The sequence below is a fragment of the Leptinotarsa decemlineata genome, unplaced genomic scaffold (assembly GCF_025532065.1).
Source record: "Leptinotarsa decemlineata unplaced genomic scaffold, Ldec_3_MD MMD2_tig00026354_RagTag_RagTag, whole genome shotgun sequence".
NCBI classification, from domain to species: domain Eukaryota; kingdom Metazoa; phylum Arthropoda; class Insecta; order Coleoptera; family Chrysomelidae; genus Leptinotarsa; species Leptinotarsa decemlineata.
In genome coordinates, this window is record NW_027412702.1 from 13331919 (window position 1) to 13347137 (window position 15219).

General features: G+C 35.3%; 1 protein-coding gene across 2 annotated transcripts in view; it reads right to left on the minus strand.

The window, feature by feature from the left end:
• LOC111506337 (uncharacterized) overlaps positions 1-15219 on the minus strand; it is a 109671-nt gene that overhangs the window by 18823 nt on the left and 75629 nt on the right. The window contains exons 2-7 of one of the 2 annotated variants that reach the window (XM_074184083.1): positions 14763-15010; positions 6851-7110; positions 3358-3574; positions 740-861; positions 485-679; positions 22-211 (exon numbers count right to left, since the gene is read on the minus strand). In XM_074184083.1, coding sequence (XP_074040184.1) covers positions 22-211; positions 485-679; positions 740-861; positions 3358-3574; positions 6851-7110; positions 14763-15007 — 1229 coding nt within the window. In that variant the 5' untranslated portion in view covers positions 15008-15010. Of the gene's footprint in view, positions 1-21; positions 212-484; positions 680-739; positions 862-3357; positions 3584-6850; positions 7111-14762; positions 15011-15219 lie in introns of both variants that reach the window. The other variant, XM_074184081.1, reaches the window with a different exon arrangement.

The window sequence follows — 15219 nt, forward strand, 5'->3', positions numbered from 1 at the left end:
GAGCGGTTGAGATATACGTACGTGAATTCCATGATCTTAACTTCTATATCTGCTGGTCCGTACTGCAGGATATCTCTCGTGAACAGCGAGTTCTTGATTTCGTCTTCTAAAGATTCGGCAAGAGCTTTGTATTCCGAACTATTTTTGTTGGATAGCTCTGGGATGAACTGAATGTTGTCTATTTTCATTTCGGATTCTAACGCTCGGGGAACTACAAAAAAACGGTTGAGGAAAATCAAAAATGGTATATTAATTTTTCATTCACTGTCAGTTTCTTTCTGACAAATATAGACAAAAAATATAGACCTTCGGAGATTATATCTAAAAAGGGAAGCATTTGATGGCTACGCTCATCATACTTGAAAAGTACAAGGTCATTCGCTGTTGATTCGAATCTAGAATAATAACGAAGATGGCCTGGTACCAACTTCCAATTCAGTAAGGACAGGAGTTTTTTTGTCAATAAATAGGATTTGTGTGTTACCTTCTATTTTGGAGGTATCTGTTGTTGGCAACATTGGAGAAAGTGTTGAGATAGGCGGTTCAGGTGATGGAGGTAGTTCAGATTCTTGCATTCCGGGAAAACTAAGGCTGCCTTTAGATATTGGCGTTTGGTTGCTGTCGAAAGTTCTAGCGCTGACTTCTTGTGGTAACGGTCCTTGGTTTCCAATAACACCAACTAAAACGGAAAATGAATTAATGGGATTTATATATTTCTTTTCAGTTTTTATCTAGGTACCTGCGGCTAGAATTCCTATGATCACAGCTGCTGCTACGAGGCACAGGCAGAGGGTCCAACAAATGCATTTACTTTTGCTTTTCTCTACGCGATTGTCCTTGGTAACATACAACTTTTCGCCTCTGTAATACAAATGCATTGATATTATATATTTTTTTGTTAAATTATTGTTAATGAAGGCAACGAAACAAAATTATTTAGTACAACAGTTATTGTTACAGGATGCTATATTTATAACTCTTGGGAATACCTGTTAGGACTTTTGTGGTAAGTAATTAACTAATTTTACTCTTGTGTTATTGCTCAATTGAAGATTTTATGATATATTGATTAACGTAATGTCTTCGGCTAGAATTGGTAATTTTGGCGGGAAAGAATAGTTCGAAGATTGTTGGTGAGCCTACGATCGATGTATACATTTCGGGTATAGCAGTAATGTACGTCTGTTTTGATTTGTATTTTTGAGTAATTGGATAAAGTTTTTAATTTGATAAGGGTGCCATTTACTGAGAAACCACCATCGGTGAATTTAAGAGCAAATAACTACGATGAAATGGCGATGACGACAGTTTTCCCTGAATTCTTGAAAAAATTAAAATAAGAGAAGAGGCAAGTAAGGGAATGAAAAAGAAAGAGGAAAGAAGTACAATATATGTTGCTATGATAACTAGAACTACAAGAAGGTGAAAGAAAAGGAAAACAAAAGATGCTAGAATAGTACAACAAGAAAGTGAAAGAAAATTAGAAAAGACTCAGCTGAAAGAACTACAGCGATAAGAAATGTGAGGAGAGGAAGAAGTGGGATTATAAGAAATTAACGGAAAAGAGGAACTGAAACAATGGGAACGTAAAGAAAATAGAAATTGAAATATAAAAAAAAATTGGATTTTAGATGAAAAACTAAAAACAACAACAAAATGAAGTTAGTAAAATTAACAGGGGAAAGATATAAATGACAGAAAAAATCCAACACATCCTAAGTGAAATTATTGAGATCAGAGAGAGAAAGAAGTTTGAGGTAAAAATAATTGCATTCAGCGGCAGAGTCAGAGAAGTCTAAACATGTTGGGAAACTGTTCGTAGAAGAGAAGAAAAAGAAACTAAATGAACAGTCCATAAACGAAGTGAATAAGAAATTAGACGAATAAGTAATATTGAATACATTTGTTGACTTTCGAAGAACCCACATATGCAATAATTGAAAAACTGAGTGAAAGTAATGAAGTGAATTGAAAACAAGCGATAAGTGACTACTCTACGAGTACATTACGCTTGATTCATTTTTATGCTTCAATCTGTTTAAAAAAATCTGTTATTCCGTTAACCAGCTGTCGCACCCCTACGAACGACAACTCTCAGTAGTCGAAACTTGTGCGAGCTGAGGACTAACGAGGTCTCATCTTTTAACGTGTGATTCCTAAGACAGGTTGGAGGATAGCAAGTGAAAATCGATCGTTCAGCCTGGGGCTTGAACCACCGATCAACACGGCGGTCGATTTGAGTTAGTGAACAAAGCACCCACGTCGGCCGACCGGCTACCGACGAATTTACTTTTATTAGGTCTATATGTTGAGACATAATTATGGATTCAAGTTATAAAAGTCGAATCGTTTAGCAAATGTGAAGGTGACTGAATGTTGATATTGTGAATAAGGAAAGTACTAACGACTGTTGCTGTCTCCCAACAACCAGTATATAATTTTTATAACGATTTTAGAGACAAGATAAGATAGAATTGGTTCTAATCGATGAATGTACGTCACCTTGTTACGATTGATAATGATTTCCAGAAATGTCCATCTGGTAACGGGTTACTTTCACTTTCGAATGGAATGTTTACTTGCAACAGATTACGAGATTAGAAGATTGACATACTTCGCTGTTATTTATATAAAATTGCTACTAAATTTCAATAAAAAAAATATATGAATTTTAGTTTTGAGGGGAAAACATTATGTGAACTGATTGACTATCAGGTGAATTATATCAGCCCTCCAACAGGGCTGGAAACAACAAACTCCAAAATTTTGAGTATCAAGCAGTGTGGTTTGAAATTTGTTAAAACAGTTTTTTCCCTGGTAGTTATGACTTGTGATACATTTTTCACGGCCACCCTGTTTATTGAAGAATGCGTGTGGGTGTATTTCGAATAAAAAACATCATGTATTGTTAAAGAGAACGAAACTAGAAGAAGTCTCATCTCGTTACAATGAAGATCGATTCTTCATCAATAATTTATTTACTAGTTATGCAAATGAAATCCCGACATTCACATTCCTCTTTCGAAATGTCAACCAATAATAGTCTAGGTAAAAACTACCATTTTACATGATTCTAGTTCTCTTCTATCGAAAATTGTGATTGAGAAAAAGAGTTGAGAAATTATGGTGTTACTTATCTTAATGTTTCGAAGCCATAAATCTGCTTCCGTCCTCAGAATTGGAAAAAATCTAATGAAATATGGAGTTTTTTCTTTGGTTTGTTTTATTTTCTAACGTTCTCCATTACAATTTTTATATTTTTCATATTGTGGTAGGTGAAAAAACCGATAAAATAACGCTTAATTTCCTTCATAGAAATGAATTTCGTTTAATATGAAACGGAACTTATGAACTCACCTCATATACTTCCGATGCTCGTTTACCGGTACGAAATATTCGTCGTAGGGATTCCCGACGTCTCTATCATTATCCCTCTTCAGAGGTATCGTAGTCATGCCGTTGCCGATGTCGTAGGGTTCTCCACCATTCTTGTGGGCCACCGGCTTCAGGTTTATCAGCTCAAGGTTGACAGCTTCTGTCAACGGTTCTTCGTTTTTGTTCAGAGACGAAACGTCTGTAAATACTATTTTTCTTAAATTGTGTAAATTTACTGTAATTGATTCATTAATTCTTATTGAAGATGACATTTATCCTAATAGACATACAATTTTAAAAATCAAATAAGAAATATAACTTGAAAGGGGTATATTTTTAGGACCGATTAATTTTTGGGAAAAGAAAGTTTTGGCTTTCTACTTCTTCATTTTTTTTTGATGATGCAACTAATTTTTCCTTTATTTTCAGTTTTTTAATATTAATGTAAGTTACAAAAAAGGATTTGAAGCTCTATGACTTCTATTTGATTATCTGCGAGCGCTTTCGACAGCTGGTCGTGCTGTCATCCTCTAGGCAATATTCTATCTATAGATAGAATAGTGCCTAGAGGATGATCCTTTTTTCCTAAATCCTTTTTTGTAACTTACATTAATAGTAAAATTCTTCATTTTTATATAAAAAAATATAGGAATCTTTCAAAAAAAGAAAGAAAGCAATCAATTTCAAAAAACTATTTGATTTTATTGATTGTTTCAGGGATTTTAAATTATTTTATATCATATTAGACAATGGAAGTCCTAATTAATGAAATTCTTCGGGAAGCATCGTAGCGAGCAGACTCCTTTATGGATCTGTTTAACAAAAAAAATCTGGTTTTTCGTTAATCACCTCTGATAACTCTGATAAGGAGATAAGCTCCCTATCTCCCCCTTCTTCGGGTTCCCTCTGACCCGGAGGGTAGCAACCTGTAAGGGTCCCTTGTCCAGGGATATGGAAGAAGGAATCACCTGACCATGGTGTGGTACGATCATTAACAACCTCCGAGACTGACAGTAACTTTATGACGAGGCAAGATATCATCGTAGCGCAGAAGGAGGATCCCGTCTTGAAATATGTACGAGAATGGATTGACAACAAAGGAGTGAGGCCGGAATGGCAAGAGATTTCCAAGCACGGCCAGCAGAAAAAGGGTTACTGGCCCCAATGGGACTCCATGTGCATTCAAAATGAACTACTCACTCGGAAATGAGAAAGCTCGGATGGAAGCACAAACTCCAGATGATCTTTCCAAAGACGTGTATCCCGAATATACTTCACGATGGTCGCACTGGAGGGTATTTTGTATATAGAACGTGAGATGTACTATTGGGTCAATTGTCGCTGAGACGTGGAAGAGTGGTGTAAGCCCTGTGATCTGTGCTCTAAGAAAGGGTCCGAAGACAAGGCAAAGAGGGAGGTTTAAGCAATACCTCTGTGGGCGCCATTTCGAGAGAATCGCAGTTGATATTCTGGGACCACTCCCAATGAACACATCCGGTAACAAATACCTTATAGTTGTGATGGATTATTTCTCCAAATGGCCTGAAGTAGTAGCCCTATGTAGCCAAGAGGCTGAAACGGCGGCAGAAGCCCTGTTGCAAAACGTAATTGCCATACACGGAGTACCCCAGGAAATACACAGAAAATACACACAACAAAATTTAAAAAAATTGCATGGTATGAACCAACCGATATGCCGACATCCTCAACAACTTCTCTAGTAGTGACTCGACGATTCTCCATAACAATTTTCTTCACTTTCTCAACATTTTCATCGGTTGTTGAGGTGCTGTGGTGCCCAGGGCGATAGTGGTCATTCACTTCTACTCGATCTTTTTTGAAAAGTTTGTACCACATTTAAACAGTTTTCTGACTCAGAGTACAATCAGCGTATGCCACTGTCGACATGTCAAGTGTTTTTGAGCACTTGATTCCTTTGTTTTGACAAAATTTGATGCAAATCCTTTGATTCATAAATCCTATTACTCATAATTTGCTTTGTCAAACAGATCCACCATAACAAATTTAATTGTATTGACCCAAAATGTTAGTGATGTCTTAGATAATCGTGGTCAAGTTGATGTGATATATACTGATTTTGCTAAAGCATTTGATCGACTTGATCACATGATCCTTCAACAGAAACTCCACCAATTTGGTTTCCATAATTCTGCAGTACTTTTCATTAAATCTTACTTACTTCAACACGAACAGTTTGTATCTTATATCGGCTATGATTCTTTTTATTTTAATCCTTCATCTGGAGTACCTCAGGTTTCGAGTCTCGGACCACTTCTGTTCTTACTATTTATTATTGACCTCAGTAATTATGTCGACTGTAATGAGTTATTTTTTGCAGATGATTTAAAAATATATTTACCAGTCGAAACTATCGAAGACTGTATGTAATACATTGCAACGACAGTTACAAAATATACAGACTAGGTGTGAAGTTAACAAACTATATCTCAATGCATCTAAATGTAAAGTTGTGTCACTCATCGAGTACAATTATCGAGTAGATACCATTTCACTTTCACGAAGTAACTCAATTAAAGATCTTGGTGTATATTTTGATCAAAATTTGTCTTTTTCCAACCACATTAGATCGAAAGTGAGTGAAGCATTGAGAGTTTATGGCTTTATAGTTCGCAATTCTAGATCTTTTTCAAACATAGCTCTGTTTACTTTTCATGTCGCCTACGTCTAGGTCAAAATTAGAATATGGCTCTGTTCTATGGTCTCCATTCTACAATTGCTATAATACACTAATTGAAAAAGTTCAACGTCGTTTCCTGAAGTTTATTTACTTTAAATCTTATGGTATCTATCCTGACAGAGGTATTCCATATGAATCTCTTGCCGTAACATTCAATATTGAGAGTCTTAAATTACGCAGAAAACTTGCTGGAATAATTTTTCTGTATAAATTACTGCACAACAATGTGGATGCTATGGAGATGTTATCTCTATGTGCCTCATTTTAGAACTAGAAGTACAAAAACTTTTTACAGCCGACTGGCCAGAACCAATTTGTACCTCAAGTCACCTATCTTCAGCATTTGCAATAATTTCAATTTAATTTCAAATTTGTGTGATATCAATTTCGATTCCCTAGAATATACTGTTGACACTGCATCTCAGTATTTCATGGAGAATTCGTAATTTTCTGGTATAGATTTTTTACTTTATTTTATTATAATATAATTTTGTTATTCGATTTCTCAAATTTTAACTTTGTAATTATAAGGATCTATATTATTTTTTTAACATACTCAGTTAACTCTGTAAATGGTTTTTAACTGTTAGGTAATAAAGACTATTATTATTGTTATTCTTATTATTATTATTATTTCCGATGAAAAGCACCATGCATGTGATCACAATACTCCCATAAGGAGACATAAGAGTTACCCTATTTATTATACTGGTTTTGACTTTTCAGGCAAATCCTTATTAGAAGATTTTCACTCACCAAGAGAATTATTCATTTCGCCGTTATATGGCATCTCCTTATTGAAAGTACTCTTGATGCTATTTGTCACCCCTTCGTTCACGAAGGCAGGGTTTTCTATGCCGCCGGAACCGAATTTTCTCTCACTTTCCGGCGATTCGTTCAATTTCGTCGTGCTCCTGTAGTTTCTGCTCATTTCTTCCAAGTTACTGTGGTGCTCCAAAGACTCATTTATGTTCAAATTGGCGGTGGCCATGTAGTGGGGCAACTTTGCGTCGGCACTGAAAAAAGTACCAAAAAATCAACAAGATGCTAGCTGAAAATCAATCCCTTTGTTAAAATAAATAAGAGCGATGAGAAAAAAATGAGAAAACAGAAATTTTCCTTTCTCATTTTTCATGATAAATTGAAGCTTTCACTGGTGCCACATTCCAGAACTGTCACAATTTTCATGAAGTGCCTACACCGAAAAAGTTGTTCTTATCAACAGGTGATGCTAGCCTTACTCCTACTTAATGACATAAAGTTGATTGAAGCGCACGTTGGGAGATTTGTTGCAGTTCTGGTGTGTGGGACCAGTGTTTGTGTTGGAATTATTCTACGCCAGCTAGTTCTATCTTCATATATGCTGGGAGAATTTTTTGGTTTTACTAGATCATGTTAAACCTATACAGGGCGTTCCAACGAAAACTTGACCCCCCTGTAAGTCAGAAACGGACGTATAATTGAAAATTTCAAAGAACACGTCAACTTTTATTTCTAGGGGGACTAATTCTTATATGGAAATCATAACCGAAACTTCACCCCCCTGCGGTCAGCAACTACCCCCCTATTTTTTTCAATGGGTCGAGTGATACATCATTTGAAAGGTATTTTGTTCCTCTATTACTTCTACATTTTTTTCGGAATTGGTAAATTCGTTATTGAGAAATTAAATGTTGAACGTTTTATTTAGGAAAAACAGAAAATTCACTGTCGCTCATTTTATTGAGGAAATCAACAAAAGAAATATAAATGGCAACACAATCAACGGATGAAGTGTTCAAAATGACCTCCATCTAGTTCCATGCAATAATACAGTCCACTTTCGAAAGCGTTAAATAAATTCTACAAATCTAGAACACCTGCAACAGAGAATTATTCGTGAATGCCGATTTCTGACTCCGGACATCTTCAATAATGTAACGAACGCTTTCGAAAGTAGAGTGTATAGATGAAGGTCATTTTGAACACTTTATCTGTTGATTGTGTTGCCATTGATATTACTTCTGTTGATTTCATCAAAAAAATAAAACGTTCAACATTTAATTTCTCTCCAACGAATGAACCAATTTTGAAAAAAATTACAGAAGTAATAGAGAGACTAAATACCTTCCAAATTATGTATCACTCGATCCCCCATGCCAATGAAAAAAATAGGGGGTAGCCCCTCTAGAAATAAAAATTGACGTGTTTTCTGGAATTTTCGATTACACGTCCGTTTCTGACTTACAGGGGGGGGTCAAATTTTTGCTGGAACGCCCTGTATATCTGTTCCCATTGCAAGACTTGATTTGATACTTTTAATGTATAAATGATGTATTGCTTGCCACAAGTAAAGATTAATAATATTTTCAACATTCTAAAGAAAAAAAATCGGAATAAAGAAACATTTTAGGTGTCACCTGTATAAAGACGTTTTAATATTACTGAGCTTAATCAGAACACACAGTGTTCTCAACGAACTTCATATCTCTTTGAGAATTGTTTCTATCTATCTTCACCTACGGCCAGTGAGAGCATAGTAACAGGAGAAACTCATGTGAATAGCCTCGAACAAGTCTTCCAAACATATATTACAAGAATAAATCTAGTTTGAAAAACTAAAAAACACGCTTTTGAAGAACATCGAACTAAAAAGTTAAAAATATATTTTTTAAATAAGCTTAAAACAATAACGAACGAAACTACTAATATTATTGTGAAAGAAGCGACGGGTGCTTGATATTTAAAGAAATGGCACAAAGCAACCACGCTTTTTTCAAAATAATACTAGTATTTTTCGCTCTTTATTTTTTTAAGCTTATTCAAAAAAAAAATTTAACTTTTTAGTTCTATGTTTAAAAGCGTGTTTTTTAGTATTTTTAAACTATATTTATTTTATCTAAACTTTGTGATCAATCAGCCGTATGTTGTTTAGAAAAATGACCATTGATATTTTCCGATTCCGGAAAATGAAGAAATACATGCAAAGTGAGTTCGAATTATATCAAGGAGGTTACGTACAGCGCCATCTGCCCGCGAATAGATCAAGCAGTAATGTCGATAATTCTGTCAAATACATATCCTGAGCTTGAGAGTTACAAACAAACAAACATACATACAGGTGAAGCTAATATAAAGCGTATAAAGAAACAACGTAGCAGGTCTCGGCAATGTTGACGAATATATCATTTTGATTGGAGATTGATTCTTAAGCTGAATTTTGGTGCTGAATATCATTCTTTGGAAGATAAGACCTAGTTCATCCTTTAAACTTTGAAGGCTTTCGTAATTATAGGTCAATGGAAAAATAATTTTGAAAACTGAGTTTTTTCAAAGAGAAGACAAGATGAAGCGGATTTACATTTCAACATGTCCATAAAGCTCAAAGTTCTAGGAAATTTCAAGTAGAAGAGAAGCGATTAATGAAAAATTATTGTTGTGGAATTGGCCGCGGTGGTAGTGCGTCCGACTCACGATCGAAAGGTCGTGTGTTCGATTCCCGCCTCGACCAGATATTTTTCTCGAGAGAATTTATCTGGTTGAAGCTGGAATGATTCTGCAACCGTGTTAGGAATCACACGTTAAAAGGTAGACCTCGTTAGTCCTTAGCTCGCACAAGTTTCTCAACTTCTGAGAGTTGTCGTTCGTATGGGGGCGGCAGCTGATTAACGAAAAAACAGATTTTAAACAGATTTTTTTTGTATGTAGAAAAGTCAATCCAAGCATGCCTACTATATGCTTGGATTGAGCATTGATACCTACTGGATTTCAGAATACGCTTGAAGGTTTGAGGGAGTAACGACAGACAGTAAAATAATACCACAGCATGACATTGATTCCAGTGGAGAATTTTACTGTATTATTTCATTTAGGCTTGTTAAGAGTAATTGAGAAGAAGTTGGACAATAACCTGTATTTGAACAGTAAGTTTTCTGGCAAGTTTAGCGTTTCTCAAACTGTGAATGTTTGGGATATATCAGAAACTGACTCAGAAAACCTTCGCATATGTGTGTAGAGTTCAACTCATAATCAAAGATTTAATAAATAATTTGCAGAAGACTAGAAAGAGAGACTTACCATTCGATCATCTGTGGTCGGGACTCATCATAAATTGACGTAATCATTGAAATATGTGCACTCATGGCAAATAGCACTCAATATCTCGGTAGAACAACAAACTAAGTTCACGGTTGTTGGTAACTACTTTGCCAAAAATAATCAACACTTATATGCAGATGTGCTTCAGCCAAGTACATACAGAGTTATATTGTAGAATCGCTATATTTTCATATGCATGTGTTACGATGAGTAACTAAAAGCACAGGTGCATGGATTCGAGAAATTGTTGATAATGTCCAGTAAATTAGGTATGTAATGAGTGATTATTTCATTTATTAATAATTTCACGTATCGATAAGAAACTATAATTAAAGTTCAGGAGTATCTGCTGATGAAGTTTTATCCTAGATAGTCATTCATGTTATATGTCGTTAAGTGAGATATAACATCCATTATGATAATTATAGAATTTCCATGATAAATTTTATTCAAAATGCGCTACACGGTAGCTTCATATTTTGATGTACCAGGAAATACCGTGTAGCGAAATGCGTTTAAAATAAAATTTATCGTGAAAATTATTTTGTTTTTGAAGCAAAACTTCACGCGCGCTTGACTTGGGGAGTAAGCCTGCGAATGCGTGACGAGAGCGTTACGAAAAGTGTGATCGAACGAGGCGAACGGAAATTGAGAGGGAGGTATAAGTTAGTGAAGATAGAAAGAGAAAGTTACGTTTCGTATATTACTGTAGGGGCAAGAGAGATAGAGAGAGAGGTGCGAATACACACTTACGGTCGAGTAGGCTATGAAAAATTAGGAGAAAAATTAGTGAAAAGGAGATTTAAATGTTCATTTCGCGTCCGAAGATGGACAACTCTTGCTAAACTTTCTACAAGATAAATAAGTACTACAAATGAATAATAACCGAAATTGAGTCAGGTTGCGTCTTAAAAACAACAGGTTTTAGGTGGCCCCAGATGAAGAAATCAAGAGGAGGTAAGTTCGGGGATCTAAGAGGCCATTCAATGGGACCTCTTCTTACAATCCATTGATTAGATAATTATTATCTAACTATTGTCTAACTGGGACCATATAATGAGGAGGTGCCCCATCCTGTTGAAAATGTAATTTTTTTTTTCTAAAAATAAATTGCCTTGTAAGTCTCTCTGAATCTCTAATTCATGAACTATCCGTGGTTCGATAGATCTTTCTAGCATGTGAGCATACATTTCGCCATTCAAATTCCTTCACATAAATAATGGACCAATAATTGCATCTCCCAATATACCAGCGCAAAAATTATTTTTTTGGGGTATTGCGAATGCCCTTCTCCAAATAATCGCGTCATTCCATTATTACGACAGTTTTGTTCCTTTGCGTGCACATTTGAATAAAAAGTGCACTGGTCTTAAAGCAAATATTTTTGATGGGCTAATAGGTCCTGCGATAATTCTAGCTATCATAATTTTACAAAATTAAATTGATTTGTCGGGGTCATCGTCACGAAGTTCGTGCAAATCTAAGCAATGCATTTTTGAAACTTGTAGTCCATGATTATACAAAACATTTTGGTATCAATGGTATGGTGAAATAAGTTTTAAAGTTTTCTGTTTATTATAAAACTTTCCACATAATGGATCTAGATTAGATTCCTCAAAGTGAATGTTTTTCAGAAATATTCAAGGTAGATACGAAACTTGTCTTTGACTTCTTTCGCACTTTTTACTACGAGGTTGAAACCAAGGTTACTGCAATCGACATTGTTGAAAATCTGGATATTATGAACCATAAACATACCTGTTATCCAGATGAAAACCAACTCAACAGCAAATATTTTCCCGCTCTAAATCGTTACTCTATGGTAACGTTGAAAAATGTTGTTGTTCGGGAATACCTCTACCTTGAATTGAGAACCAAATATTCGAAATCAGTAACCTACGAATGAAACAATAGGGATTAGGGTTTCTCCAGTACAGGCAAATTTAAAGAGACATCCGGATGAAAGGAGTGGACAAATACCTGCACTGAGGCGTCCTAACCGTATAAAAGAACAAACAGGATGATAAAACGTTCAGTTTGAGTAGAGCCATGAATATGATAGCACTGTCTGCTATCGAAAGCGTTCGCATATAATAATTAGAAGTTATTAAAGCTTCAAATCCTGTTTCTGAACAAATGTTAATATTGAAGTACATTCAAAAAGGAGAAGATCACTCAAGAAAAATTGATGGCAAACTGCGGACACGTGTTACTGGCTATTGACCTCATCAGCACAGTGTAGCCAAGTGCAAAAATGGGCAACACTTGGTTGACGAAAACGAAAAAACAGCACAAATGAACTGAGTCGCACATTTGTGGTTGCTGTTAGGAAACCTAAAATTTCTGGTATTCCTTATATTACCACAGAGGCAGCTACGGCTACCTGCGTGACTTCCTGGTCCAGAATATAAATAATAGCTATTCAAAAGCTATTGATGAAAGCAAAAAAAAGTACATTGAAATATGGATCCAAAAAACAATCATCACTTTGTAATCGACAAATATATAGACAATTAAATTTAAAAATCGATGTTTTCATTAAATTATATCTTTTAAAGCTCACATTTTCTGTGAATAAAATGTGAAAAATATCAGTCGTGGGCCTTTCCTACAGTTCCAAATGTTCCTCGAGAAAAGCTATTAATAGAAACACGGTATTCTTCGAGTATGTTCAAACACTTATTTCGCCTGTTAAAGTGCAAAAGCAAGATATCTTCATGCATACGACTATCATATACCGAAAGTGCACCGAAAATGAAACAAATCGAATATATTGAAGACACATTAGCAAAATCAGTCAAGACGGAAATTTTTCTATCATAATCTCAACTTTCATACTTTACCAGCCTTGGAATGCGACTAAGGAAAGTACTAATTGTGATACATCATTAAAAAGGCAATTTCATAAGGACCTCATTCATTTGACTGTTTATTTTGTAATTTTTCATCTTGGCGCCCTCTTGTGGGAGAAATGACTGAGCTCGGATACCTACAGTGTTCAATTATGTACTACAGTATACATAACCTGTGTTTCACTCGATAAATAATTTTTATAAATAACTAAAAATAAATCTGACGGTGATAATTCAGAAAGTGAAAGTGATCTGCCCCCTGTAAAGAAGGCAAAATCACACTACGACACACTATCAAGTCATCAGTAAGATACTTATAATAAATGTGTGCATTCATCTGTGCATGAAGCCCGCTTAGGTATATTTGCTCTACTTCAAGGGGGTCAGTAAATGTAAAATTTGCTATCTTGGTAGTACATTTACATAAAATATTTTTAAAATAATAAATGATTAGTTATAATTTAATTCCTATGAAAAATAATGTACTAAAATACTTGATTGAAGAATAATTTTCATAAAGACTGACAAAATTGTATTTCAAAATCAGCTGATTTCTTATTTGTTAATAACAGGAACAGCAAAAAATCAATCAACTGATTTCCTGATGAAGGTGAAAGTTATATTGACATTTCTAAGATTTTTGAGTTCACTAGTATATTAAAGCCACATTAAAAATTTTTCATCATATTTTTATAAATATTTCAGTACACTACAATCATCAGAGGGGCACAAAATATTTTTATTCATGTTTCACATCTGCCAGGCGTCTCGTGACGGCTCACAATTTTTTCTCTACAAATGTGTTTTGAAAATATTCAATCTGTTTCGTTTTCGTTATTCCACACTATATAGACATTTTAGTACATAAAATCTCACATGTACGCCGCTATTCGTGGTCCGTTTTCGAATTTCTGTATTATATTATTATTAATAAACAAACAAACTTTCTAAAAAATAATTGGTTAGATACAAAGTAGCAATCGTACTATTTAAAATGACATTCAAATTCAGTTATTTTGAAAAGAAATTCTCATATTTGATTAACATTTTTTGTAACAATAACCAACTGATCATCTTCAAGAGGAAGATTAAACTGTTTAATCTTGAAAAGTGTCTCAGTGACCCACTAAAAATCACAATCGGTGTTCTACAGGGTTCAGTGCTGGGTCCAATATTGTTTCTCGTGTATATTAACGACATTGCTGATTTAAATAACTTTCATGGCCACAAAGTATCATTTGCAGATGATACTGCTATTGTTTTCATAAATGATACCAATGATACCAAGAGAGTAGATTTTACATTTTTTGACCCTTGAGATAGACCAAATATACGTGGGATCAATGCACAGATAAATGCACACTTCATCTATAAAATATAAAAATATAATTAACTTACTGATGAATTGATAGTGTGTCGTAGTGTGATATGGTTTTCTTTGCAGAAGGCTCTTTAACTTTCCAAATTATCACTGTCAGACATTTTATTTTTAATTGTTTTAAAAAATAATTATTAAGTAGAACACAGGTTATGTATACTGTAGTTAACACAAGTGTATACACTATAAGTGTCCGAGCTCAGTGTGGCGAGAGTCATAGCGTAACGGCGAACCAGTGGGAGAAAATCGCACAGTCGCTTGCGCTTGGCGACCCATCGTCAGCAATCGATTTAGCGTGCGGCTATAGATGATTCACATAAAAAATAAATGAGAATAACGACCATTACAACTTTCAACTCACTTGCCGCTCTTCTGGAAATCAGGCTGGTCGACGTTCACGGGGAGGGTGATTTCGTTTTTGTGGTAGTAGTGGTTGTCGGCCTCTTCGCTGCCGGGGACGGGGATGATGTGGACGGCGGTGGTGATTTTATCGTCGGCGGCGTGTGGTGGGTCCATGTGAGAGTGGTCGAGAGCCGAACTGAGCTCGTGGGCGGAGTGGGAGTCTTGGGCTGTGTCGCTGCCTCCATAGCTGCTGTCGGCATCCATAATCTGTAACAGAAGACATTTATTAATCTGATGAATTTACTTATTGTAACATCAGCATCCAAACCTATTACAGAATGGAATAAACAAAATTCGAGACATTGTCACGCCGTAGTGGTTTATACACCACTGGCAAAGAATTGTGTATCGTGGTGATCCATCCACATACAGTAGCGTCACATCTGGAGTTTGAACGTGAAACGGGAACGTACGTT